Source organism: Ruditapes philippinarum, unplaced genomic scaffold, assembly GCF_026571515.1.
Source record: "Ruditapes philippinarum isolate M1 unplaced genomic scaffold, ASM2657151v2 ctg3434_1_1_1_1, whole genome shotgun sequence".
Classification (NCBI taxonomy): Eukaryota; Metazoa; Mollusca; class Bivalvia; order Venerida; family Veneridae; genus Ruditapes; species Ruditapes philippinarum.
This window is the reverse complement of record NW_026866722.1, coordinates 15,360-42,344: the sequence shown is the minus strand read 5'-3', so window position 1 is coordinate 42,344 and position 26,985 is coordinate 15,360. Positions and strand designations below refer to the sequence as shown.

General features: G+C 33.4%; 1 protein-coding gene across 1 annotated transcript; it reads left to right on the top strand.

Moving 5' to 3' along the window:
• Positions 1–2,175: 2,175 nt before the first annotated feature.
• LOC132733497 (FMRFamide receptor-like) lies at positions 2,176–26,693 on the top strand. Its single transcript, XM_060720147.1, has 3 exons — positions 2,176–2,334; positions 22,095–22,295; positions 25,068–26,693. Exon 3 carries the CDS (start codon positions 25,155–25,157, stop codon positions 26,457–26,459), a length of 1,305 nt encoding a protein of 434 aa, XP_060576130.1. The 5' UTR covers positions 2,176–2,334; positions 22,095–22,295; positions 25,068–25,154; the 3' UTR covers positions 26,460–26,693.
• Positions 26,694–26,985: the final 292 nt, after the last annotated feature.

Here is a 26,985-nt window from a genome sequence, read left to right as displayed (position 1 = left end):
GAATAGCATGTAAGGTTAGCCTATTCATTTGTATGGGCATGAAAGAGAAGAATGTAAAGGAAGTCTCTCTACTTGTACTACTTGTATGGGCATGTAAGAGAAGTCTCTCTACTTATTAGATATATATTATATTAGATAAATATGCGAGGTAAAGCCCCTCCACTTGTATGGGCATGTCAGATAAGTATGGGAATATCATGTTATTGCTATCAACTTTCAGAGGGAGTTAAATTCAAATTTGAATTTTATTATTACACAAAATCAGCATGGAAAGAACAAGTTTAATTGTTAGTCTGCTTTGCAGCAAAATTATTCTACAAAGGCTTCCACTTCAGACCATTTAGATGACAGCTGGCACGGCACCATCTTTGCCTTCTGTTTATGGTCTGTACTGCTTGCTATTCAGTCACTTTATATTTTAAAATTTTCCCTAAAAAACATGAATTAAAAGTTTAAGACAAGTCCATATAAGACATTTACAGTGAAAAAAGTTACTATGCAAATCATTCCAAAAAATTTCTTCCTTGTAAATCTACCAGCACATATAGCAAACTAGATCCATACCCAAGTAATAGCAACATGTATTATGACATCATATTATTTCTATTAATCAGCTATATCTAGTCTAACCTTGCCACATCCAATACTGCATGCCTGCTGAATTCAATTTTGACAAACTAATATCAAAATCTTATGCATCTCTACAAAATCATTTTTCAAACATTCGCAATGAATGACAACCAATTTAGAAACATGATGTAGTCATTCCAGTGCCTGATAGTTGTTCCCCTGACAACCCTAAGCTAAATTACTGCAACATTTAATGACAGATATTAATGGCTTACATGAGCTGATTATGTTCAGATTTTAAGATGACTGCATTTAATTTTAACTTCATATTTTAGAAGAAGCAATATATACACTTGCATCAGACATGGTCCACAAGGGGTGATGCAGATTTAAAGCAGATTGTAGGCAGATATTAATATGATATGTTATTCTAATGGAGTACTGATGATTATCTTTACTATAATCCTCTACTTGTGGCAGTATCATTACTATCTTTCTGTTTTGCTCAATCATAAGGAAAACTGTTAAACTTGGAATAGCACTAAATTAATCCTACACAGCTTATTGGTAAAAATATATGTTCAATTCAAGATGCATTATTGACCAAAGATACATTTAGGTTTAAAATGATTCCCTATGTACCATTGAAACATTTAGGCTCATACTACACTTTGGACCATAGTTACATTTAGGCTGATGATACACTATGTACTATAGTTGCATTTAGGCTTGTGATACACTATGTACCATATGTGCATTTAGGCTCGGGATACACTATGTACTATAGTTGCATTTAGGCTTGTGATACACTATGTACCATATGTGCATTTAGGCTCGGGATACACTATGTACTATAGTTGCATTTAGGCTGGTGATACACTATATACCACAGATAAATTTAGGCTCATGATACACTACCATAGAAACATTTAGGCTCATGATACACTACCATGGAATCATTTAGGCTCATGATACACTATACACCACAGATACATTTAGGCTCATGATACACTATGTACCATAGGTATATTTAGGCTGATGATACAACATGTATCACAGATAAAGTGAGACTTCTTACACAATATTGTATATATCTTTAGTTTTATTACAACTTCGTTAATATCATAAAACCTGTAAATGGTAGATAAATGCTCACTTAAAACTATTAGAGTCACTATCCATTACCATTGAGACAAAAAAATGTCACAAATGAGAGTTATGCATAATGTACACATTTTCCATTAGTATTTCAAATATCTATTGAAATAATGTATCATTTGGATATTCTTATAAAATATTTCTTGGAAAAAACAATATTGAGTTTCAAGCAATTTATTATGTCAGCATTCACAAGATGAAAAATAGTTTTTTGTTCTAGAAAAAAACAAATATTTATCTGCTAGATGTGTAATATAGGATCACGTTTCTAACATTATCATGTACATCATTATAAAATTCTTTCCTTGTTTGTTGTCATGTGTGACACTAAATACCATCAACAACATTATTCATGGTATTAGAGGCCTCCCATTTTAGACCAATTCACTTAAAATTTCTCCCCTCATCTAGAACTTAAAATGAATGATAAAGCTTTTATAAATGTACTATAATCAGGTTTATATTTAAGTTTTTACTAAATGTCATTTCAGAGGTGTCCAGCAGTTACATGCAGTCATTAAAGAAAACAACATCCCTAGATAATTTCTAGTCATTGCAGTTAATAGAAGCTGAGGAAGTGGGGTGCGTCCTTAACCTTCCAGTCAGGTAGGTCTGTCTAGAAGTACAATAAAATACAAAACAACTTTAAAACAGCATACCTCAAGATTCATGCTCATTTTCATAAAAATTCTGAAAATGTATTAAAGAGTAAAATATTGTAAAGTGAACAAAAAAAAGTAATTTAAACATTGCAAATGGTACTTTTACCAAATAAAGGTCAAAATATTCAAAAATAGTCCATTATAGTGAGTTAGTTAATAATCTTGACAGTCACTTCATTAAAATGATATTACACTAATTTTTTTCACTGTCAAACTCAGATAAAATAATTGTATATTTCAGGAGATTTAAGGAAATTTCAATAATTTGATCTTGACAATCAAGGTCAATAAAAGGTCAAGGTCATAATTATAAGAATAATTTAACACACCAGTTTTGTCATATGTGTTCTTTTGCTTAAGTATAAATCAAATCTGCAAATATATAAAAGTTATGCAAATTAAAATTTAAGCAAATTTCAACAATTTTTTTTCATACCTTTGTTAGGGGTTCACTTAAGAAACCTATGATTTTTTTTTTTATTAAACTTACCAAGTGGTTTAGGAACAGCTTTAAACACAAGTATGGATCTTCTGACTTAAGACAATAGTTCACCTCTTGCAAGCCTAGATTAGTTCATTTATAAAAGGACATTATAAATACATTATACAAATTCTAGCATTGATAGCATTATCAAATATTTTTGACCAATCAAATGTAACCAAATCATGTAAATAAATTATCAACGGCATGCACATTGATGATAAAATAATCAGAAAGTTTCACTGAGTAAATCTCACAGAGGACCTCGAGGGATTAGAAAATGCAAAGTAAAGTGATCTACAGAAGTCTGTCTAAAGCCAATCACGCTATGCAGGAATTATTACCTGACAAATTGTCCGTATTCTGTTGCTAAATCAATAAAATTAGTAACTAATTTGTATGTTGTTCTTTGTATCAATTCCCAATAGATAAATTACTGTTTTGATTTCCATCAAAGCTGTCATTCTTGATTGTATTATAAATTTATTAAGAAATTATGACATAAGTGTATTGAGGGTATAACATATACACTTTTTGTTCTTTAAGTCTTAAAACTCTCAGCTGGCTGGTGGCAACATATTTTACCCATGCAACCTATACAGACCAGCAAGCTCATCCATGTCATCTGATTGTCGTATTCACTGTCGATCATTTAGTCTGTTCAAATTTTCTCTACAAAATTAATAACAAATAGTTTTGACAGTTTGAAAGACAGGCAAGTTCATTTCAAATATTTAGTGGGATATGGGTTAAATTTAACAAGTTCATTGCTGATAAAACAAATTACAGCCTTCTTGAACTGTGTTTAAGAAAGTCTTCTTCTTGCTGTTTGCCTTTCCATACAGTCACTTCCATCATGCTGTCCACTGAAGTCCCTCTATGTTGTCATAGCGATTATCTTCAAGTTGTGGAGTGCTTTATGTCCACATGTCTCATCTATATTGCCATACAAGTTACAGGGCACCTTTGTTGTAAATTGTATGTGCTCTGTTGTATGGTTTTCAGTGCAAACATGAACACCAAAAGTAAAAGCAATGCAATGCAATGAAACTGGGAAATAAAGTCATCCTAGACATGCAGTTCATTCATAAAACACTTGGGGCCTCCGTGGCCAAGTGGTTAAGGTCGTTGACTTCAAATCACTTGCCCTTCACAGCTGTGGGTTCGAATCACGACAGGGACTTTGGATTCTTTAATGTGAGGAAGCTATCCAGCTAGCTTACCGAACGTCGTTGGTTCTACTCAGGTGCCCGTTCGTGCCTGAAATAATGCACAGAAGGGCACCTGAGATCTTCCTCCACCAGTAAAGCTGGAACGTCGCGATATGACCTATACTGTGTTGATGTGACGTAAAACCCAAAACAAACAAACATAAAACACTTAAAAAAAAACGTCATTTTGGTATATGCAACTCATATTGCATCTCCAATGCCAGAAGAAATTTTCGGCATGTTTAAACAAACAAAAACACCAAGCTAATATGCAAAAATGTTTCTTCTTTTTTTGAAAATTAGACAAGGAATTACTAAGCCATATCCAGCCACATTAGTTAAGTTGTAAAAAGATGAGAAATTTTTTGTAGAACCTATTTCATGTTAAACTCTTTGGGTTTTAACTACAGAACAAAGTTACATGGCATAGGAAATTGATGATTTTTAATGGCACAGTGCAAGTTTTTTATGGCACAAACATTTACTGCACATTGTGAGCATATGAAAAATTTAATCTGACTCTCATCAACATCACTCAAATTTTACTTTCTAAGGAATAAGATCATATAAAATCCCTTACTGTGGCTCAATCATTCCATATATATATGAGTTTCCCCATAGATGATCCACAAAAATGTATACAAATAGCTCTGCTTGACATTTGGGCAAACTGAACTGGATAACAAATTGATAAAAAATATTTGATAAATTCATGAAGGGAAAGAAAAGTTAATGATTTTGATCTCTAAGAAAGAATGATATAACAATTCTAATGAATTACTTGGCATGTTCAATATCCTATCAATCATGCCCCATTTCCTAAATTGGTATTTCCCTTATATCTAGGTCAAAGTTATCAATTCAATAAAATAATTTTTTGGTATATTCCTACAACCATTGTGAGGTTAAGTGGTAATCTTGATTTTCCTATAGAGATACTCTGACTGAAATGTGGGGTTCTGTCTGCAAATGTGGGGTTTTCACCATCAAATCCCATGGTGCAAACAAACTTTTACAAAACATAGCGATTATTAAATTAACACAACATGTTCATCACTCTTTTGAGGAGAAGCTTTTATGGTAAAAGCAAGGGAAAGCTATGTCTGGTTTTAAAAGAGCTCCACTGAGGTCATAAAGCCTACAATAAAATTTGGATTTTTTACATATTGTAATTGTGGATGAAGTGAAGCAATTAAAATGGAAAAAACTGCAAATATACTAATATACTAATCAAATTGAAAATCATTATTAAGTGCAGTTCTTAGTCTCAGATTTGATTGAAAAGCATTGCAACGTTTTGAGTCATTTTGCACAAAAAAAATGATTATTCGTGGGAATGATCTGAAAATTTACACACAAGTAATATTGGTTCAGGTTTCATCAGATGGTACATAAATCTAGGAAAAATATTTCCAATCCACTCCCATCATGTCAAAAAACTTCAGTGGAGTCCCTTTAAACTTATTCATACAAGTCCTCAAAATTTAAGCCTTAGCCTGCTTATGTCCAGAGATTTTATAACATGCTTAATTAACTTTTGTTTGTGTGCACCTTGGGACATAAATGCTATCCTCTTTTATCCTCCATTTTTTCTCTGTTCAACATCATAAAATATTAAATATCACAGCTATCAAGCCCTCCTTGGAGAGCACTGTTAGGACATGGCGAGTATGCTATCACAATATAAAACTGAGTATATCCCTCAGTAATTACGACAGTACAATATTGATACAGGATACAAACTAAATACCCTCAGAATTTATTAGCCAAGCTTTGTTGCTACCAACAATAAAAGCATTTCTGGAACAGAGAGATTGCAATTAGCATTGGAAGCAAAACTTCGTTAAATTTCCATCATATGCAAATGTCTGGAAATCTCCAGTGTAAAATTACTGGGGTCTTCCTCTAATGTAATAATACATCTTTTCTTACATTTAGCCACATTGATATTGAATTACCGTGTTTAAGAAAAGGAAAAACAGATCTCTCATTGCTTCAAATCACCATAATTCTTCTTTTCATTGATATAAGCATGCACACAGCAGTAAGACCTCTCTTTGGACAAATTACATGAACAAAATAAAATCTAATCTTCCAGTGAACCTTGATATTATCACCAAATTTAAGTGCAGTAAAGAGCTAACTTGTATTGAATTTTAACAGAAGTTAACCCGTTACCGCACAAATGTGACAAATAATATGACCAATGTATGTTTTGGAGCTTCTATTTCACAGGGAAGAAAACAATCATACAAAAAATGTTGCCATCTTTAGAGAAAAAAAATGTTTATGCTTTAAATTTCGTTATGAAGATTAATATACAAAAAATAAAAAAATAAATCAGGAACTTGACGTATATGTAAGCAAGACATGCAATTCCAAGAAAGATGTACAATTCCGAAATGAAACATTAACATGCAATGCACTTTGCATTACTCTACCATTGTCGGTTTCCCAAAAGGATATAAAAAAAAACTGCCTTGATACGGCAATACTTCATACGTACAATGTTTCCTTCAAGCACCTAATAGACAATGTCAGTATAAAATCGAATCAACAATCTAATACAGTACTGGGCAATAATTTACCAATATTGCTAAAAAACTTAATTATGGGATCTATTTACATGTATATCTTCCCAAAATGTATCTTTGGTGAGAGCATAATTATGTTACTAAATAAGAAAAAAAGGCCAATTGACACCCCCAAGTCAATCATTTGTACTCTTGAGCGAAAAACGGCTAAACAGAATTACAAGTACATCTTGTAATTACTTGCATGACATTATTTTATATTATATCAATTACATTTATGATTATTAAATGTCCAAATATGTCCTTTGAATGGAGATGAGTATTATTTACACTTAAATGAGCCGCTTCATGACAAAACCAAAGTTATGCGTTTGCAACCAGCATGGATCCAGACCAGCCTGCGCATCCATGCAGTCTGATCAGGATCCATGCTGTTCGCTATCAGTTTCTCTACTTGTAATAGGGTTGGTCAATATTGATGGATATTAATTCGAACCTGTGGATGAGGTAAATTATCATAACATGTAAGTAGCAGTTAATCGACTAAAAAACAAAAGTATATTCATTTCATCAGCGTATCTTTCATATGAATTCGCAGAGCACTATAGCTCATCTAAGACATGACCAATATGTTCAACTTGAAAATATAAAAATTTACCTGATGTTCAGACGTTATCTATGTGGTTCAGTTATCATTCAATGTTTTCAATACAAGTATGCAAGTATCATATTTATAGTATAATAACGACTTTACAAAATGTAGCATAACTTAAAAACAATATTGCTTTCCGGATAATGTTGCAAGCACTACAACTGCGACCAATGTCATGAAAATAAATTTATTTCAAGTTTATTGTCATTATCTTCCCAAGTTTTCAAACCATTCAACCATATTTTAGTAACTTCTAATGGGGAGATAATGAACGGAAACTGAACATTTTATCAAGGGGCATAACTGTCAAAAAATCATCGGACCATCTTGAACTGCATTTTCCTACGATATATCAAATTTGAGTTGAACGTGTGCAACCGTTACCAAGATAATGAATAGAAACAGATGATGACGATCAAGGGAATAATGGAATGGGGAAACAGTCTATATGCCCCAGCCATTTTATGGTGGGGGTGGGGGGCATAAAAAAGGCCAGCTTTTTTTAATACTGTAATAAACATGGATTCAAAAAATGAGATAATAAAAGAAAGCCAATCCAGGTCTTTACCCTATTTTAGACAAATATTAAGAGCTATAGAAAGGCATCCAATATCACAATATATTGGACAAAAAATCATTCATGCAATAACATGTCCATCAAAAAACCATCATTTTCTAATTTCTAAATTGGATATAGCTAGCTATATCAATCAGGATTTCTCTTCCCGCTAAAGGATATAGAGGTATTAGCTTATTTTCCTGTACAATGTCCCTCATCAAATTCCTGACAGATGGATTTCCACTATAATATGAACTGTCAGGGGCTGGCTTTCACAGTAAGATATTCTTGTTCATGAAATAAATACATAGTGACTATGGGAAAGTTTATATTTATAATAGAGCACAATTATTAGAGGGTAAGAAACTTGTATTGAAAGCTACTAAGTTTCTTGTTGATATCTCTTGTAGTTTTAAAGTTATGTCCCAGGCAAGAAAATGCAGACAGACAAACATACATATGGAAAAAGTGACGACTATATGCTCTCCCTTGACTGTATGCTCTCCCTTTGGGTAGCATAAAAAACCTTTTGATAGGCCTTTGTGCAAGGAATATCCCTGGCAAATTTCATTAAATTTGGACAACTAGTTTCCAAGGAAATGTCATTTGAAACAATAGAAGATTGTGACTGTCATAAAGTGATGGATCCTTCATTTTTATAGCTCAGTCTGCTAAGATGTATCACATGACCTTTTAAAAGAATTTTTTTATGAAGATGAGATCTACATTGGGCACATTTTCCATAAGTATTGCAAATATTGATAAAACTATAGAAATGTATCATTTGGATATTTTTTGTCCAATATTGCTTGAAAGAGAAAATGTTGATAAAGTTTTAAGTGATTTTAAGTTTTTACATTTTTATGATAAGTAATAATATTTTGTTCTAGACCTTTTTTATTAATATCTGCTATATAAATATATGAAATTTCAGATCATGTGTCTCATACTTGCCAACTATATCCTTGTATATTTCTTTTCTGGTCGAATGTTGACATATGTCTGGTACTTAAATACACTATAGCCTCATTAAAACGCTCATGTTGGGGGTCCAATGTCTCAACACCGCGTTCTAACAAAGCTCTCATTAGAATGCTCATTGCAAAATTACCGCATTACCCCACCCACCGCCTATATATATAGCTGACGATTTTTACTTACGAATTGAATATTGACATTATCTTTTTCTTAAACAATTCAATGATGTAAACATATATCATAATCACAAATAATACTAATTACATTTAAAACATTTAAAAGAAACAAAAACTTTTCGAAAGAAAAACATAAATCATGTATATAGTGTAAACAGTTAGCCATTACTGCAATGGCGTTGGATTAATAAGGGGACACAACTAAAGCTGGACTGTAGATAGCACTGTAATTTACAGTCCAGCTTTAGTTGAGTCCCTTAGTTAAACAAACGCCATTGAACTTCCCCTCTCGGCCGTTTATTTATTTATTGATTTTGGACTTGTGTGGGTTATTTTTTCAGCGAGGTTTTAACATGTCACAGATATGTGTGTGAATTTTATTTTATTTACACCCATGTCACAGTTATGATATGAATTTGAGATTTTGGAAACAATTTAATGCCTGACTGACGGACAGGTAAAACAACAAAAGAGGGATAAACGCTAACCTGGGCATGTTTTTCACACCTTAGGCCTTCATAAATGTCCTAATAACAATTGTTTATTGTACTTGACTGTCAAATTGAACAAGTGTTATAGTGCGCTATAAATGTTTATCTACTAATTTTATTTTATTTTTTTTGGGAGAAAAGATCTATGAGTGCTATACTGAGATTAGCGTTATAATGGAGAGCGATTAATCGAGGCTATAGTGTACTATCAACATAAATATTTATTGAATCATTATAGTCCCAGTCTTGCTGTAATGTTTTTCCACCAAAACAATTCTAACATCAGCCAATACCGATGCAAATTCAGTTTATTACTGGAACGTTATTTTTTCAATATATTGGGAATTAGATTATTTAATATCACTCATCCTTTATCGCTATGTACTAAATTCTGGCTTTAAACAGTGAAAAATTATTAAATGCCGAAGATTGTGAAAAAATTATGTCCTGGAAATGACATTGGTGGTTGGCCCATATTACAATTCTTTTGGCTGAAAAGCTTTGCAGTAAACCTTTATTCAAGAACTGTTAAAGGAGCAGTATGCTTTACTGTATGCAGAGCTGAATTTTTTTTGTAATTGCTTGCTTCGGAATGTTACAAATACCACAAAAACATAAAAAAGTTCTACAGAAAATTGAATTAATGATCATATAAAGAGATGAAGAAGAAAAAATATCATTTTATAATTGGAAATCATGTTTAACCTCAAAGAAAAAATATTTTTGACAGTTTGACAGCTTGGTCATTATCATGTCTCTCTCAATTCATTATCTTCATATTTTTTTCCCATCTTCAAGACTTTTTTCTGTAAAACAAACACATTTCCTGGCACTTAGTTTTTAGAAGGGAAATCACAAGATCCATTAAACTAAATTGTTTTCAAGAATCTAATATCAAAGAAAGTATTCTTTCAATAATCGGAAATGTATTTTAAGACCTTTTTTCTCTCATTTGTATGAAGATAAATAACAAGAGCGATCAGTAATCACATGTGTCGCCTCATGATGGCCAATTTCATGTTGGGACAAATTTTGTGACAGACGGACGGACAGACAGACGGACAGTGCACAACTAGACTAACCACTTTGTACTGATCATTCCTGTAAAGTTTGGATAAAATTGCACCAGTAGTTTATGAGGAGTAGTCCGTACAAGCTTTTGCGTATCTGGCAACACACAGAAAAAAACACCTTTTTATCAAAGGGCCATAACTCGGCCAAAAATCATTCAACCGGAAAACCCGTGCAATATGCGCAAGGACTTGAGCTACAGATCAATCCTGTAAAGTTTCATTGAAATTGCATAAGTGGTATAAGAGAAGTAGTCTGGACAAACTTTAAAAATAAAAATTATTAAAGGGCCATAACTCAACCAAAAATCATTGAACCGGAAAATCCTGACAATATGCACAACTAGACTTGGTACTGATCATTCCTGTAAAGTTTGGATGAAATTGCACCAGTAGTTTATGAGGAGTAGTCCAGACAAGTTTTGTGACGGACGGACGGACAGACGGACAGACAGACGACGGAGAAGTGATCCCTATATGTCGGCACTACTCCGTAGAGGCGACACAAAAAATCATGACCACATCTTATCAATATTAGAGGCAACCATCTTAAAACTTCATTCTCAGCAATTTTTTTCTTATCATTTACAAGTTTTAAATTAATTTTTTAATCGCAAGTAGAACCTAAATAGTTGATTTTCTTGCCCTGCTTTAGATACAGGACTGCGGTTTTTTTTGGTCAAATTTTTATTGTAAAATAAACTATAACAACAGTATAGAATAAGGCAAAATTAACATGAACATACCGACCCTGGCCAGGCCTTACTCTGTACTGTTGATAATATTCCAGTGTTTTTTTTCACCAAAATATTTGGCGAAATTCTCCCCGTTCCCCACTCAAAATAGTATGTTTTTTCCCCCCTCAAAGCTGAAATTTCCCCCTATAATATGGCAGCCCAAGTTTGCCTGCAATGAATATCATTTTTTTGCAACTAACTGCCGAAAAATGCTTTATTTTATGCCTGTAAGACTTACTGTTAAGCAAGGTTTTTCATATAGGTAAGGGGAGCTACTCCTGGTATCCCAACAAGTTTATCATGTGACACATCAATATTTTAGATCCGTATAAAAATCCCCCTCCTATTGCATTTTTCCCCTCCAATGGGCACCGACCCCCTTCCCCCAAAAGTGAAAAAAAACTGTTGCAACTGTCCAATATCAATTTCAAGATTATTTAGATAAAAGTTGGTCGGCCATAAGTAACAAGATCAAAATTTGAAGTCAACCATCAGTAAAGAACCTGGTTAGAGGTGAGGAAGCTTAGGGTTCAAGTCTGGCTCTGGACGTAAAACTCTCTCAAATCACAGAAGTTTTGTCAGTAACTGTTGCTTTCTTCCGAAAAAAGTGCACAGTGGAGTGCTTGATGTTTGGATATATTAAAAGAGGTTAATAGCTAATCTTGACTGCTCCTTTCCTTCTGAAAAAAAGCACAATAGAGGGTATGGAAGTTGAGTGTTTTTAGATAAATTACAAAAGGTGATGGGTTGTTTCCAACTGTAACAGTGCTTGAAAGTACAGGATATGTTTTTGCTGTAATCTAACTATATTCTACTTTTACTAAAAGCATTGGAAAAATTATCACTATTACTTTCATCTTTATTGCAATAAATATGATTTTCAATCTCAGTTTTGTATAATTATCCCATTTCACTCAGCGTAATGTTATATATAATGTAGAATATTTACAATCAGTCATTTTAATTCACTAACATCTTTTTCCCTCCATCTCATAATAGTACATCATTTTATACTATTTCAATGCCATAATCATTTCAATACAATGTCATTATGTCCAATGCATTTTAAGTTCAATGATTTACACCTTCAACAAAGATAAAGGCGAATTAAGCCTTACCAGGTGGCGTAAATGACTCCACCCATGCAGCAAGTACAGACCAAGACCAGTCGGTACATCCATGCCTTCTTAACAGGGTCTGCACTGGTCATGCTCTACAGCCAGTACAATTATTTTGAATTTCTCCTTAAAAAGAGATGAATGGTTCTGTCCAGATAGACAGGAAGAATCTATTTAAGATATTTAGTATAGTAAAGGTTAAGGTATAACTTTCTAGCTTTTGTGTAAAATTGTCTTGAAGATTTTATGTGCTGTGCCTGCTGGAACTGAAAGTAATTACACTTTGCCACGTGTATTAGAGAGCCACTGCCATCCAGCATAGAAAGGATGATTCATACTGTTGGCTCACTTACTTTTGATTTTCATTTTGATGTCCCTTAAATTGATAATGGACAGTTCCAAAAATGGAAGATGGTCAAGTTCATTGAAGAAATTCAGTAGGTTAAGGATTAATGTGAGTGAGGCATGAGCCTGTCGGTGAGCTAAGCAGATGCCTATGCTGATTCTCTAACCTTCCACAATTATGCTAGGCGTTCCATATTCAGCAGCTCTTCATTATTGTCTAAGAAAGGCATTTTGTTAAAGTTTGTTGCAGTTGCTTGTGTATTATTATTTTGCCTGTAATTTTTATAAATTTCCAATGTTTGCAATAATGCAATGATTTGGACCTGTAATTACGCTCACATGTTTTACAACAGCAGCCATTACAAGTGTCCTTACAGCTCTAATTAGATAATCAACAGTCATCATCTGTTTGGGAACAAAAACTTGCTTTAATTTAATAGAAACAAATATGTTATGAATAGCCTGAAGAATAATTTTGGGTTCCATTAATTTCTCCCTAAACCAATATTTTGCTTTTTTTTAATTTTTAAAAGACATGATAAAAACCCATACAATTCTATAAAAGAAAATTAAGAATTTAAACTTCAAATACTCCAAGTAAGATATTCAGATAATACCATGATGTTCTTGTAATTCTTGTAATAAGATACTATAAGTGACTGTAATATTGCAGGGTTTTTTTTTTGCAATATTACAAAAATTAGGGCATGGGTAGAAGGAGCTGTAGTTCTCTCTGTAGGAATAACAAAGTTCATAAAATCACCATTGCTACTTAATATTATTAACATTTTGAAGTCAACAGACCACAAAATAAAGTATTAACTTATATACAATATGATGTCAACAAACAAAATTTCTTCATGAAAATTACTTCCTTTTTAATATATATCAATTTTTCTTGCATTGTTGTCCAATAATGCAAGCTTTATTGCTAATACGCGTTGTAATGAATCACTTAAAGTCATTGTGATTCTAAACTATTGTACAACAACAAACAAAATAATTATCCTTTATGATTTTGAAATAAAAACAAAACAGAGAAAAACAGAATCCCTAAAGAAAGTCCAGAAAGGCAAAAAAAATTATAATGTTGCATTTATTTTCAAATTTTTCATGAAAATCAGCGTGCTGCTTTAAATGGGGGCATAAAAGCAATGTATGATGACTCCTGACTATTACAGTTTATTGGGTATAAAAAAGTTGTTCCTATCATTATACTGTCTATCAAGAAACCATCAATTTCTCATCTAATAATTGGACAAAGCTTCAGATATCAATCAGGATTTCTTTTAGAAAACAAGATTGAGACACTTGTATATCTTCCTCTGAAAGAATATCCATGGCAAGCACACTTTTGTTGTCATCTTGCATAAAAACTTTGTTATTTTTCCTCTAACTTAGTACAAAGATTAAAGAGTTACTAGTGGAACAATACCTGATGTCACAAACAATGCAACAGTCCCCTATTGGTACTATAACATGTCTGTGATTCCCTAACTTAACCATTATAAATGTGCAAATTGACACTAAAGCACCTCCATTGAGGTCAAACAGCAAAACAAGGAACTTAAATGAATTGGTTTTGATTTCCTTAATACTGCCAAGACTTTTTACTGTAAATGAAATGAAAGTCATTGTAGAAAATTACGCAATTTTTAACACTTTACCTGCAGGCAGCAACTGAATCTACCAATGCTTGACCAATACAGACCAAGATTGGCAGGAAAATTTGTACTGTCTGATAATGGTCTGCACTGTTCAGTCAGTAAATATTTTAAGATTTTCCCTAAAAATAATTAAAGGTTTTGTCCATACTGAATAATGGACATATCTATTAAAGATATTCAAATGGTTAAGGGTTAAAGACATGATGTACGGCTTTCAAATAAATATTGTTGTTTACAAACTTTGGTAAATTTGTCTACCACATCAATTGAAAACATGTCCAGAAAATAGGACAAAAATACTTTTTACAACATGTCCAGAAAAAAGGGCAAAAATACTTTTTACTAAGTACAATTTCTAGGAAATTAAGGCAATATTTTTTGCCTTACATTAATTATCTAGTAAGCATGTGTTTCCAATTGGCAAGGTGACCTTTACAGATAAAATTATGATTGCAGGTCATCATGACATTGAAACAAACCTATCCTACCTTTTTATTCCTTCAGAAAATAAAATTGGTCTTATTTCCTAAAGATATAGTTTCCAAAGTTATAGCAATTCTTACTATTTATCTAGAATGAAAACCTTCTTAATTTAATACTTTTTTCTAATATTTATCTAAACTGAAGAAAGCTGATATATAGAGAGGTTTCATTGACCTAGCAACCAAAACAATCAAAATAAAATAAATTTGTAAAAACTAAACTAATATAGGGATTTTAATTTCTTTCATAGATAATAAATTTCCAGTTAAATAACATCACTATAAAAAAACACTTCTTCTCTATGAGACAGAGAAACATATCAGATTTTTCCTATCGTCTCAGACTTCCTTATACTTAAAGCTGACAATACAAGAAAGGTATTAAAATGTTATATTTTACAAGATTTACTCTGATACCTTCTTTCTATAGACAGCTTCTTGGCTTCTTACAATAATTGTCAATTATTAATTGATATATAATTGCCAGTCCAAATCAAATTTTCCTTTGTAGCAATCTTGTAACAAACCAATACTTTGGCTGAATATTAACAATGATTCTGTCCATCTTTAAACAAAAATAATTTCGCAATTACAGTATTGAAATGAGGCAGAATTATAAGTGCAGTCTGGAGGCATATACATAATATTAAAGTTAGGGATCTGATAGGATAAGGTCCTAGGCCTGACAGTCTAACTGTGGTGACATACTAAGCTGGTCATTGCCTTTCCTAATGCTCACAAAGCTAAACTTTAACATTCTGATGTCAACTGAATCTATCCATGCAACCAGCACGGACAAACATAAGCTGGCACATTTGTGTTGTCTGATCAAATTGGTCTGCACTGTTCACAATTCAGTCAGTACTTGTTTTATATTTTTCTCCAACAAACCAACCAACAAATTGACTGCATAGCCAAACACTCTTGGTACTTCAATAAAGAGAAGCATGATTATTTATGGATATTATGGATGCACAACATCACATAGCCTTGCTTATGTGTTTATAACATCACTTCTTATATGTGCAATGCCTTACTTACTCACATACGCCTTTGTAGACAAGCATGTCACTGACCAGATTTTATTGCTTTACTTTTTTAAATTAGTATTTTAGTAATGAAACCCCTTGAACTTAAATTTCTATTTGTTCCAATTTCAAAACAGTCCTTGTTTATTTCACAGTGCAGCAGGGTACATGATATCATAAAAACTTTCTTCTGAGTGGTGGCGTGGCTCAGTGTAGTTAACCTTAATGAGACTAGTAATCTAAGGATTGCTGGGCGTGTTGGTTCAAACCCTGTCAGGACCAAGCCGTTGTTTCCGTGAGCAGGATACTTTACACTTATTGCTTAGAACTGGTTGGTTCCAGGAACACAAATGAGAGTGTTTCAATAAGCTTATAGTTTCCAGCATAATCAGACTAAAATGAATAAGTATAAACTTAACTTTCTTCCGATATGTAAATGAAGCTGAGATTGTCCTCTGTTCTACATTATGGTAATTATATAACTACAAGTTTCTGTAACAAAACACAAGAGATATTCTATCTGTTGTCAAGTATACAAAGTTTAATATGCTACCCTGGAGATTTTATGTAATTTACAAATTATAGACTTCCATAAAATAATCCTTTACGGTCATGCAAAATGTACATAATCTTCTGTAATAAGAGACAAGAACAATGATTCATCCCAGATTGTGAAATCATTTGTCATTACTTGGTGCACTTTGCGATAGTAATAAAAACTTATTTTGTACTGAAATATTTATACTATAAAATTTTATATTTGTGAAATTTTCACAGAAATATGTTATGTTTGCTTTTGCAAGGTGCAATCTTAAATTAGACAGCTGGTGGCTCAATTATGGTTTTTTAGCTTCTGACATTCAGACATCCATAAAAATAACAATGAACAATTCCACAAATTCAAAGCAGGACAAATCTATTGTACAAATTCAGGTGTGTATGGTTTCCCCTTAATCTGCAGGAACCAAAAGTAATTTGTCACCAGGATATATCCAAGCCAGCCAGTGCATATCCATGCAGTCTGACCAGGCTGGCTCTATGCCGCTGATAGTACAATTTTTTTTTATATTTTGTATTTTCGTAAAAAATATCCCTTAAACTATGAATGGACAGTTCCAAATTCAAAGGAAGGCAAGTCCATTTCTAACATTCAGAAGGTTAAAGGTTACAAAGAATAAGCACAGCGCCTGAAGATAACCAACAATCTTTAACTAAATAATCAAACCATAACTCATAATTTAATTTAGTCTTTTACTACTGGATATACGAGGGGTGCGCAATAAGTTTTGTCCAGTAACGGATTGTTTTAAATTTCTGCACGAAATTCTCATGAAATTATACTTATCATACGCTTCAATGCATTAAGCTTTACATACATACCCGTTTTATCTTATTTCAATGTGTTTTAGTTGATATACATGCGATTTAAAACATTGCGGTCATACCCACTAATGTAAAACAATAGTTGGGAAACGATCTTTGCATTCCTCTGAAATTCGGAGTTATATCAAAGTGCGTCATCAACTTGGAATTGAATCGAAAACAATTTACAATGAAATTTGTCAAGTTTATGGAGATAGTGAAGTTTCCTATAGACTTGTTAGAAACTGGATTGCTAAGTTTAAAACTGGTGTTGAGTCTATCAAAGATGCGGTAAGATGTGGAAGAAAACCGACTGCGGCGACCCCTAAAAACATTAAAAATGTCAGTGAAATTTTAGAAACGGATGCTAGACACACTTCTACTGACATAGCTAAGATGGTTGGGATATCAGAAGGGTCAGTGCGCACAATTCTAAAGAAGAAACTAGGAATGAGCCGCATCACTGCAAGATGGATACCCCATTTACTCACCTATGAACAAAAACAGGAACGTATCAGATGTGCCAAGAAATTGTTAAAAATGTTTCCAGAATTTAACCGTCGGCGTTTTAATAATGTTATGGGTGACGAAACATGGGTACACTTTTTGAGCCACATAGAAAGATAGACAATAAAATTTGGGCCACCAGAAACGCTCGAAGGCCAACAATTGCAAAAAGAACACTGAGTGTCAAGAAAGTTATGGTAGCAGTATTCTTCGACATCAATGGCATTGTTCTTCAAGTTTCAGTGCCAAGGGGGCGGTCTGTCACACGAAGGTTCTACAAACAAAAAGTTTTGAAAAAGTTGAGAAAATCCTTCCGTAAACGTCGCCCAGCTACTGGACTCAGGGGTGTTTGTTTACTTCATGACAACGCGCCGGCACATACCTCAACGATTGTGAATGATTTTCTGGCAAAAGAGAAAGTGAAAACCCTTGCTCACCCCCCGTATTCTTCTGACCTTGCCCCTGTCGACTTTTTTCTATTTCCTAGACTTAAAAGAAAGCTTTCAGGTCGAAAATATAGAAGCCGAAGTGCCGTAGGATCCGCTATTCATCAGTGCCTGCTACGCATCCCTAAAAAGGACTTTGAAAATGCATTTCGAATGTGGCTGAAAAGGCTGAAGTTGTGTGTTTCTCACAAAGGAGAGTACTTTGAAGGAAATTAACAAAAATAAAGTGTCCTAGTACTGTATTTGTCTTTGTATTTATAATTGGACAAAATATATTGCGCACCCCTCATATGTAATACCAAATGTCTAATGTGAAAGTGGTGATTCAAATGTTATGGAGTTAATTTTTATTAATACCTTTGTCAAAAATGTATCATTGTCAAGAATGTATCATAGCAGTTTTCTCAAATAACAAAAATTCGCAGAAATCATGCCATTTCCTCTAATATCCTTTTAGTAATTACTTTTTTTTAACCGTTAAAGAAATTAGTTGTCTTCTACATTTTTTGTTCATTTTTTTTAATTATATTTAATAACGCCTACAGGATCAAGCTCAAATCTTTAACCCTACAATCACAGTTATTAAATTCAGTGTAACCATTCATTATGAAATGAAGAATTGTCACATCGACTGCAAAAATGTCTTCCTAGAATGGTCTATTAAGTCAATTAAAGCACCTTCTGACTATCATTATTATCAGATAACTCAACAAAAGAAGTCCAGAAATTACTAGAAAGACAGATTTTAGAATAATGAAAAAGCACAAGATTTTATTTTACAAAAAAGCGTTAATGTCTGTTAGTTTAAATTAGGGATGGCAACGAATACCAAAATCAATACTCGAGTACTCGGTCATTTTTCCGATCGAGTACTCGGTTACTCGGATCATTTCCAATGATATTTAAAGTTTTATCACACAATATCAACACCGTCTGCATGCTACTTTCGTTTTCAATTTTAATTCATAGAATTCGTAACTATAAATAGGACTGCAAGAAATACATATATAAATATAAACATAAGAAATGTCAATGACAGCATTTATTATATACATTGTACCTACAAATTTTCTCCCTAGAATACAGGATGAACTTGAAGCGCAAATACGCTTCAACGGATAGAAAAGTCCGTATTAGTTAGTGACAAATATGGTACCATATATGGAAGTGCCGGACTATTTTTGACGTTGGTTCCTATCTTAGCTGTGTATAAACGTAGCATTTGGAAACGGAAACCAAAATTATAAAAGGCAAAAACTCGGTCATAGATTGATTTCTTGACAGCTACATTTAGTATTCTGAAATTTCTTATAGAAGTGTAGTATAATGAAAATCATTTATAATTCAAACAAAAAGGTTTATAATAAAAGGAAAATTATGTTGTAGTAGCTTTCTGAGCCTATGCATTTTTCTACTCGCAATCACGGTTTTATCCGTGTCGCAATGTAGGAAAATAGATATTACGCTCGACCTTCATTCTCGCGAGATATCAATTTTTCCACCGCTGCTCGTGGCAAAATACAAAGCTTCAACATAATATTCTGTATATATTTACATTTTTATAATAAACAAGTTTCGGCTACAAACTGTCTAATATTTAAAGGTTATTAAATATCATAAGAGGCCGAATGACGTAAACGACACAGGACTGTGTTCAATCCCATACGCGTGTCAAACTGCTTATCGCCTCGTAAAATTTAAGATATCATTTTCACACCTCTGAAAGGATGTTTTGATTGCATTTAACAAGTTTTTATTCAGATATGTGTGCATTTCCGAATTTCTGAACTAATCGTTCTAAATCGCATAAAAAAGTAGAAAATAAATATTTTTTCCGAGTAATCGAATATCAATTTTGTTAACCGATATTCGGACGTTCGATCGAGTACTCGGTTAACCGGTTACTCTTTGCCATCCCTAGTTTAAATTAAGTATCATTCATTACCCTAAGCTCTTCAACAATGGCAAAGGCTTGTAACTTTTTGAATCTTGCCTGTTAAAGCAATTTTCTTAAGTTTCAAACTCCTTAAAAATAGCAATAATCTGTTCCAAGAAAGTCTAGCATACGGAATCAATGCAGAAATTGATTGAAAGAACACAAGTGTCATTGCACATAATATAATGCACAATAGGAAAATTAAGATATGAAGTATTAGACAAATATTCGTCAATATTAGTCTGGAATATCGGCAATAAACAACTCGAGTTCATGCCATCCTGACAGCTTATATAATTCCCATACATCTCTTTAAAACAAACTGGCATCTCATAAAGTAAAGAAAAGCCGGTAAGTTTGTCAGGAGATCGCCCATTATCTATGGAACAAAATATCACTCATGCAATAATATCTCCATCAAGAAACCTTCATTTTCTAATTCAATAATTGGATAAAGCTCAATATATCAATCCAGGTTTCAATTTCTGGAACAAAAAATTAATTGAAATACAGGGAAAGTTCTGCGTTTGCCAACAGCAAGGATGCTTTCACTACAAGAGTCCATGCAGTCTTTGACCAGGTTCTTCACTATAAGCTACTGATTTTTTTTATCATATTGATAATAAAGAAATCCCTTAAGGCTTCATTGGATTTGTTCCAAATTCAAATAGGGCAATGCTCATAATTGTACAGATTAAGGCATGGGTATCAAAGTATTGCACATTAAGGCATGGATATCAGTGTATTGCAATTTAAGGCATTGCAAATTATGGCATGGATATCAAAATATTGCAAATTACGGCATGGATATCAAAATATTGCAATTTACGGCATGGATATTAAAATATTGCAAAGTAAAGCATGGATATCAAAGTATGGCAAATTAAGGCATGGATATCAAATAATTGCAAATTAAGGCACAGATATCAAAATATTGCAAATTAGGGCATGGATATCAAAATATTGCAAATTAAGGCATGGATATCAAAATATTGCAATTTAAGGCATGGATATCAAAATATTGCAAACTAAGGCATGGATATCAAAGTATTGCAAATTAAGGCATGGATATCAAAGTATTGCAAATTAAGGCATGGATATCAAAGTATTGCAAATTAAGCCATGGATAACAAAGTATTGCAAATTAAGGCATTGATATCAAAGTATTGCAAATTAAGGCACAGATATAAATGTATTAAAAATTAAGGCATGGATATCAAAACATTGCAATTTAAGGCATGTATATCAAAGTATTACAAATTAAGGCATGGATATCAAGGTATTGCAAATTAAGGCATGGATATCAAAGTATTGCAAATTAAGGCATGGATATCAAAGTATTGCAAAATAAGCATGGATATCAAAGTATTGCAAATTAATTAAGGAACATATATCAAAGTATTGTTAATTAATGCATGGTTATCAAAGTATTGCAAATTAAGGCATGGGTATCAAAGTATTGTAAACTAAGGCATGGATATCAAAGTATTGCAAATTAAGGCATGGATATCAAAGTATTGTAGTTTAAGGCACGAATATCAAAGTATTGTAGTTTAAGGCATAGAAATCAAAGTATTGCAATAACAGCATTGTCTGAACAGCTGATTGACAAGCATGTTAATTCTTGAATTTCATTCTGTTATACAGATCACACTGGGAGTCTAGAACTTGTAGATATCAACAAAAAAGCTGTACCCAAATGCTTAAAATTTCATTATGACTTTAATGAAGCTGTCTGAGCAGCTAAAATGTAAGAGGCAAATTCACACAGTCTCATCACATCTTATAAATTTCAAATATATAGATTTCAGAATGGTATGAAATCTTTTAATCCCCTCTCCTCTGACATTACATAAAAACATTACTTTCCTTACTCTTAAAACTCTAATTGCCTTAATGTTGTTTTTTTCTTTGTGTTTTTCAGAAACAAGATACAATCAAATATAATTAAGCAACAGCATACATTTTTGGATCAAAAGAATGGACTAAGGATCAAAATGGAATATCGGTTTCCATAACAACAATTTCATCATCAAAAACTGCCATAATCTTTTGTGACAATTAAAAGGAGAGACCATTCTACAGTGAGGCTTGAGCAGAGAAGATTTGTACCAAGATATTAAATGTGAGTGCTGTGAATTACAAGATAAAATGTTTCAAAATAATTTTTACCACTATCAATCATTTTGAATTAGGTAACGTGTTCTTTTTTCTTTTTTTGTAATGTGACAGGAAAATATGCAGTAAGTTGTTATGTAAGAGACTTTAACTGAAATAACTAGAACTGCTACTATCATGGCGTGAATACCCCCGCATACCACTTTGTCAGAATCAACAGTGGCCATTTAGAGCTCAAGGACAACCTCCCTGCCAAATCTGAGCTTACTAAGCCAGTGCATTGCTAAGTTATGTATTCTACATGCTTCAAATGTGAAAATGCGGACAGGATATTCTTGAGCAATTGAGAAGAAAAGCTTTTTTTTGGTCAAAGTCCCTGTGACCTTGACCTTTGACCCAGTGACCTCAAAATCAATAGGGGTCACCTTATAGTCATGACTAACTTCCATTCCAAATATGAAGACTGTGGGTCAAAGGAATCTTAAGTTATTGGGCGGACAAGCTTTTTGAAGTCAAGGCCCCTGTGACCTTGACCTTTGACCTGGTGACCTCAAAATCAATAGGGGTCATCTACTAATCATGACTAACCTCCATGCTAAATATGAAGACTGTGGGTCAAAGGAATCTTAAGTTATTGGGCGGACAAGCTTTTTGAAGTCAAGGCCCCTGTGACCTTGACCTTTGACCTGGTGACCTCAAAGTCAATAGGGGTCATCTACTTATCATGACTAGCCTCCATGCCAAATATGAAGACTGTGGGTCAAAGGAATCTTAAGTTATTGGGCGGACAAGCTTTTTGAAGTCAAGGCCCCTGTGACCTTGCCCTTTGACCTGGTGACCTCAAAGTCAATAGGGGTCATCTACTAATCATGACTAACCTCCATGCCAAATATGAAGACTGTGGGTCAAAGGAATCTTAAGTTATTGGGCGGACAAGCTTTTTGAAGTCAAGGCCCCTGTGACCTTGACCTTTGACCTGGTGACATCAAAATCAATAGGGGTCATCTACTAATCATGACTAACCTCCATGCCAAATATGAAGACTGTGGGTCAAAGGAATCTTAAGTTATTGGGCGGACAAGCTTTTTGAAGTCAAGGCCCCTGTGACCTTGCCCTTGACCTGGTGACCTCAGTCAATAGGGGTCATCTACTTATCATAACTAGCCTCCATGCCAAATATGAAGACTGTGAGTCAAAGGAATCTTAAGTTATTGGGCGGACAAGCTTTTTGAAGTCATGGCCCCTGTGACCTTGCCCTTTGACCTGGTGACCTCAAAGTCAATAGGGGTCATCTACTAATCATGACTAACCTCCATGCCAAATATGAAGACTATGGGTCAAAGGAATCTTAAGTTATTGGGCGGACAAGCTTTTTGAAGTCAAGGCCCCTGTGACCTTGACCTTTGACCTGGTGTACCCCCCTTACATCTTTGTTGTGCTGGGGTATAATGAATTTCAAAGTGTTTTAAAGGCCGATTAAACCCCTAAAACGCTATCATTTTTCTTTCTAAAAACCGTTATTTTTTTGGTATTTTTTACAGTTTTGAAAATATTTCTCATTGGCTATATAGATTAACTATCTTTCCCTTCTTATTATAGTGAGTTAGTATTTTGTATGGAAGTCAAAATACTACTTTGTTTATATTTTGCTACTTTTGTAACTTTTGCAACACATCACTGCACATTCAACAGTACTTTCTGCTGTTGTTTAACATCTACCAGAAACTCTAAATTCATTATCAAAATATTCTAAAGCACGTATGTCTGACCTTTCCAAAGAATTACAAAATTAGTATTTTCTGAGGCATAATGTGCCTTTAACATATTTATATTAGCTTGATTGTAATGAAATCTTGAAGCATATTTTGAACAACTCTTTTGAGTTCGCTTTTCTGGAACTTACCAGTGTTTGGGTCACATGATAAAATATGGTTGTGATCCCAGTTCAGCTCAAACCAATGATTGCTGGCTTTAGAAGCAGACACCTTTAATGTGATCCCAGTTCAGCTCAAACCAATGATTGCTTGCTTTAGAAGCAGACACCTTTAATGTGATCCCAGTTCAGCTCAAACCAATGATTGCTTGCTTTAGAAGCAGACACCTTTATCACTAGGTCACTGCTCAGCGTTGTGAAACTTAAAATCTGTCAAGTACAATTTAATCTGTCCTGTACAATTTAATCTGTCCTGTACAATTTAATCTGTCTGGTACAATCTACTGCTAATCTATTACTGACTGAACTATCTTAAATCATACATTATTGTGATTTTTTTTTTACTGGTTGTGTTTTAAATTGCACCAGCACAGTATCTAAGGTCATATGGGAACTTTCCAGCTTTACTGGTGGAGGAAGATCTCAGGTGCACTTTCATTGCATTATTTCAGGCATGAACGGGCACCCGAGGAGAACCACCAATATTCTGTAAGCTAGCTGGATAGCTTCTTCACATGAAAGAATCCAAATGGGTCTGTACTACTATAGAATGAAGAAATATCAATAAATTAATTTTGGCAGTAATTATATATGTACATACTGTCTCAGATTACTTCATAACATATGTATCATGTACCATTGGGGAAATGTCTATGACAAATTTTCTAATTACTTGACGGCTTCAAATACTAAACTGGCACAATAATTACAATAATAGGGTTGAAATATCATACAATACATCATTAAGATGTAAGACTTTACATCATTAAGATGTACGGCAAAGCCTGAATAACACTTTTCATGATGACAAATACTAACATGACATTAATCTTGTTGTTTTTCCAGCGGCAGTAAACGTCAACCTAAAGGAAGCATAAGAAACTGGAAAACATAAATGTGTTCAACTAAAGACCAGATAAGAGGTTAAAAGCAATGGTGGAGACAATAGATACGGTCAACAATACAGGAGAAAACATGGACATCATTCTTTTCCAAAACATTACTTACTATATTGAAGGCATTGTTGCCGTTGTTGTGATCATTCTAGGGTTGATTGGGAATTTTCTGACAGTCATTGTGCTAACAAGGCCCACAATGCATTCCTCAACAAATATCTTCTTAACAGGTTTGGCTATCTGGGATATGATAGTACTATGTGGAACGCTGGTTCTTATTACACTACCCGAATTGTCAAAAGCGTATTTTTCTGAAGTATTGCCATATATAGTTGTCTATATATATCCAATAGCTTTAATTGCCCAGACTACCACTGTTTGGATTACAGTGTCCTTTACAGTGGAGCGTTACATAGCTGTGTGTCATCCGTTACGTGCAACTTCAATGTGTACAACAGCACGTGCTCGTGTAGTTATAGCTATCGTGTCAATTTGTGCAGTCCTGTTTAATTTATGTCGCTGGTTTGAGTTTAAAATAATCGAAACTTCGGAAACAACCAGCCAAAATACAACTATACATAAAACAAGTTTTTCAAAAACAGATTTTGGTGAAAGTGATATCTTCAAGAAAATATACTACCTTTACTTTTATCCATTTGTAATGTTAATAGTGCCGTTATCTCTACTAGCAATTCTCAATACTTTTCTTGTTCACGCGGTGAAACGTTCAAGAAAACAACAAATAACTATGAATGTTCGACAATCACGAGAAAATAATGTAACATTAATGCTAGTAAGTGTTGTAATAGTTTTTATGATCTGTCAAGTCCCGGCTCTAGTTTATAACATCGCTTACTCAATTAATGAAACAAGTGTCGAAGCGTTCGGCTGGAAAGTTCTGTCTTCAATAAGGAACTTTCTTGTAACTTTTAACAGTGCAATCAACTTTCTTCTATATTGTGCCTTCGGACAAAAATTCCGTGTAATATTTATTCGGACATTCTGCCGTAGACTATTAAGAGAAAATGACTTTAATTCCTTTTCATGTCCCGGTACTACTAGAATAGTTACAAAACTTGACAATAAGAAATACAAAACCATGCTTATGAAACAAGGAAATTGTTTAGAACTTTCATCAACTCATCAGACGCACGTGTCGCGATATTCTCCGTACAATTCCCGCACTCCATCGCCACAAACCGGTGCAAATAGAAGAATACGGAACGGGCTTGGAAACGAACTACATCCAGATAGTGACTATTCTTGTAACACACGTCTTTTAGCAGGGCAAACAGGAAGTAGAACCCCTTCACCAACTTACAATGACCATACGCCTTCGTAATAATTAAAACCCTGTATTTGATGAAACTACAGAAATTTCATAATTGAGTAAATGTCAAACTTTGAGAAATCTTAAGAAAATGCTAAATGACTTGATTTATATCGGAAAATACAAACATTTAGCACTAAAGTGACAATTACAAAAGACCTGTTTTATCAAGGCATATAAAAAAGACCATTGTCATAATTATTGATAGTCTCAGCCATGATATATATGTAAACTGTACATAATACTTCATCTCAGCAGACTTTTTATGTAAAAAAAATTTAATTAAAATGAAATTAATCATACAAGATAAGATTGTCAATATTTTTCTTGATGTAATGAGAATGTAACACATGTTGTTTTAACTTTCTAAATTAATGTACAAATTGTAGTCTTGGATTATGTAAGCTATATATGTTAACAAGAGCGATCAGTAATCACATGTGTCGCCTCATGATGGCCAATTTCATGTTGGGACAAATTTTGTGACAGACGGACAGACAGACGGACAGTGCACAACTAGACTAACCACTTTGTACTG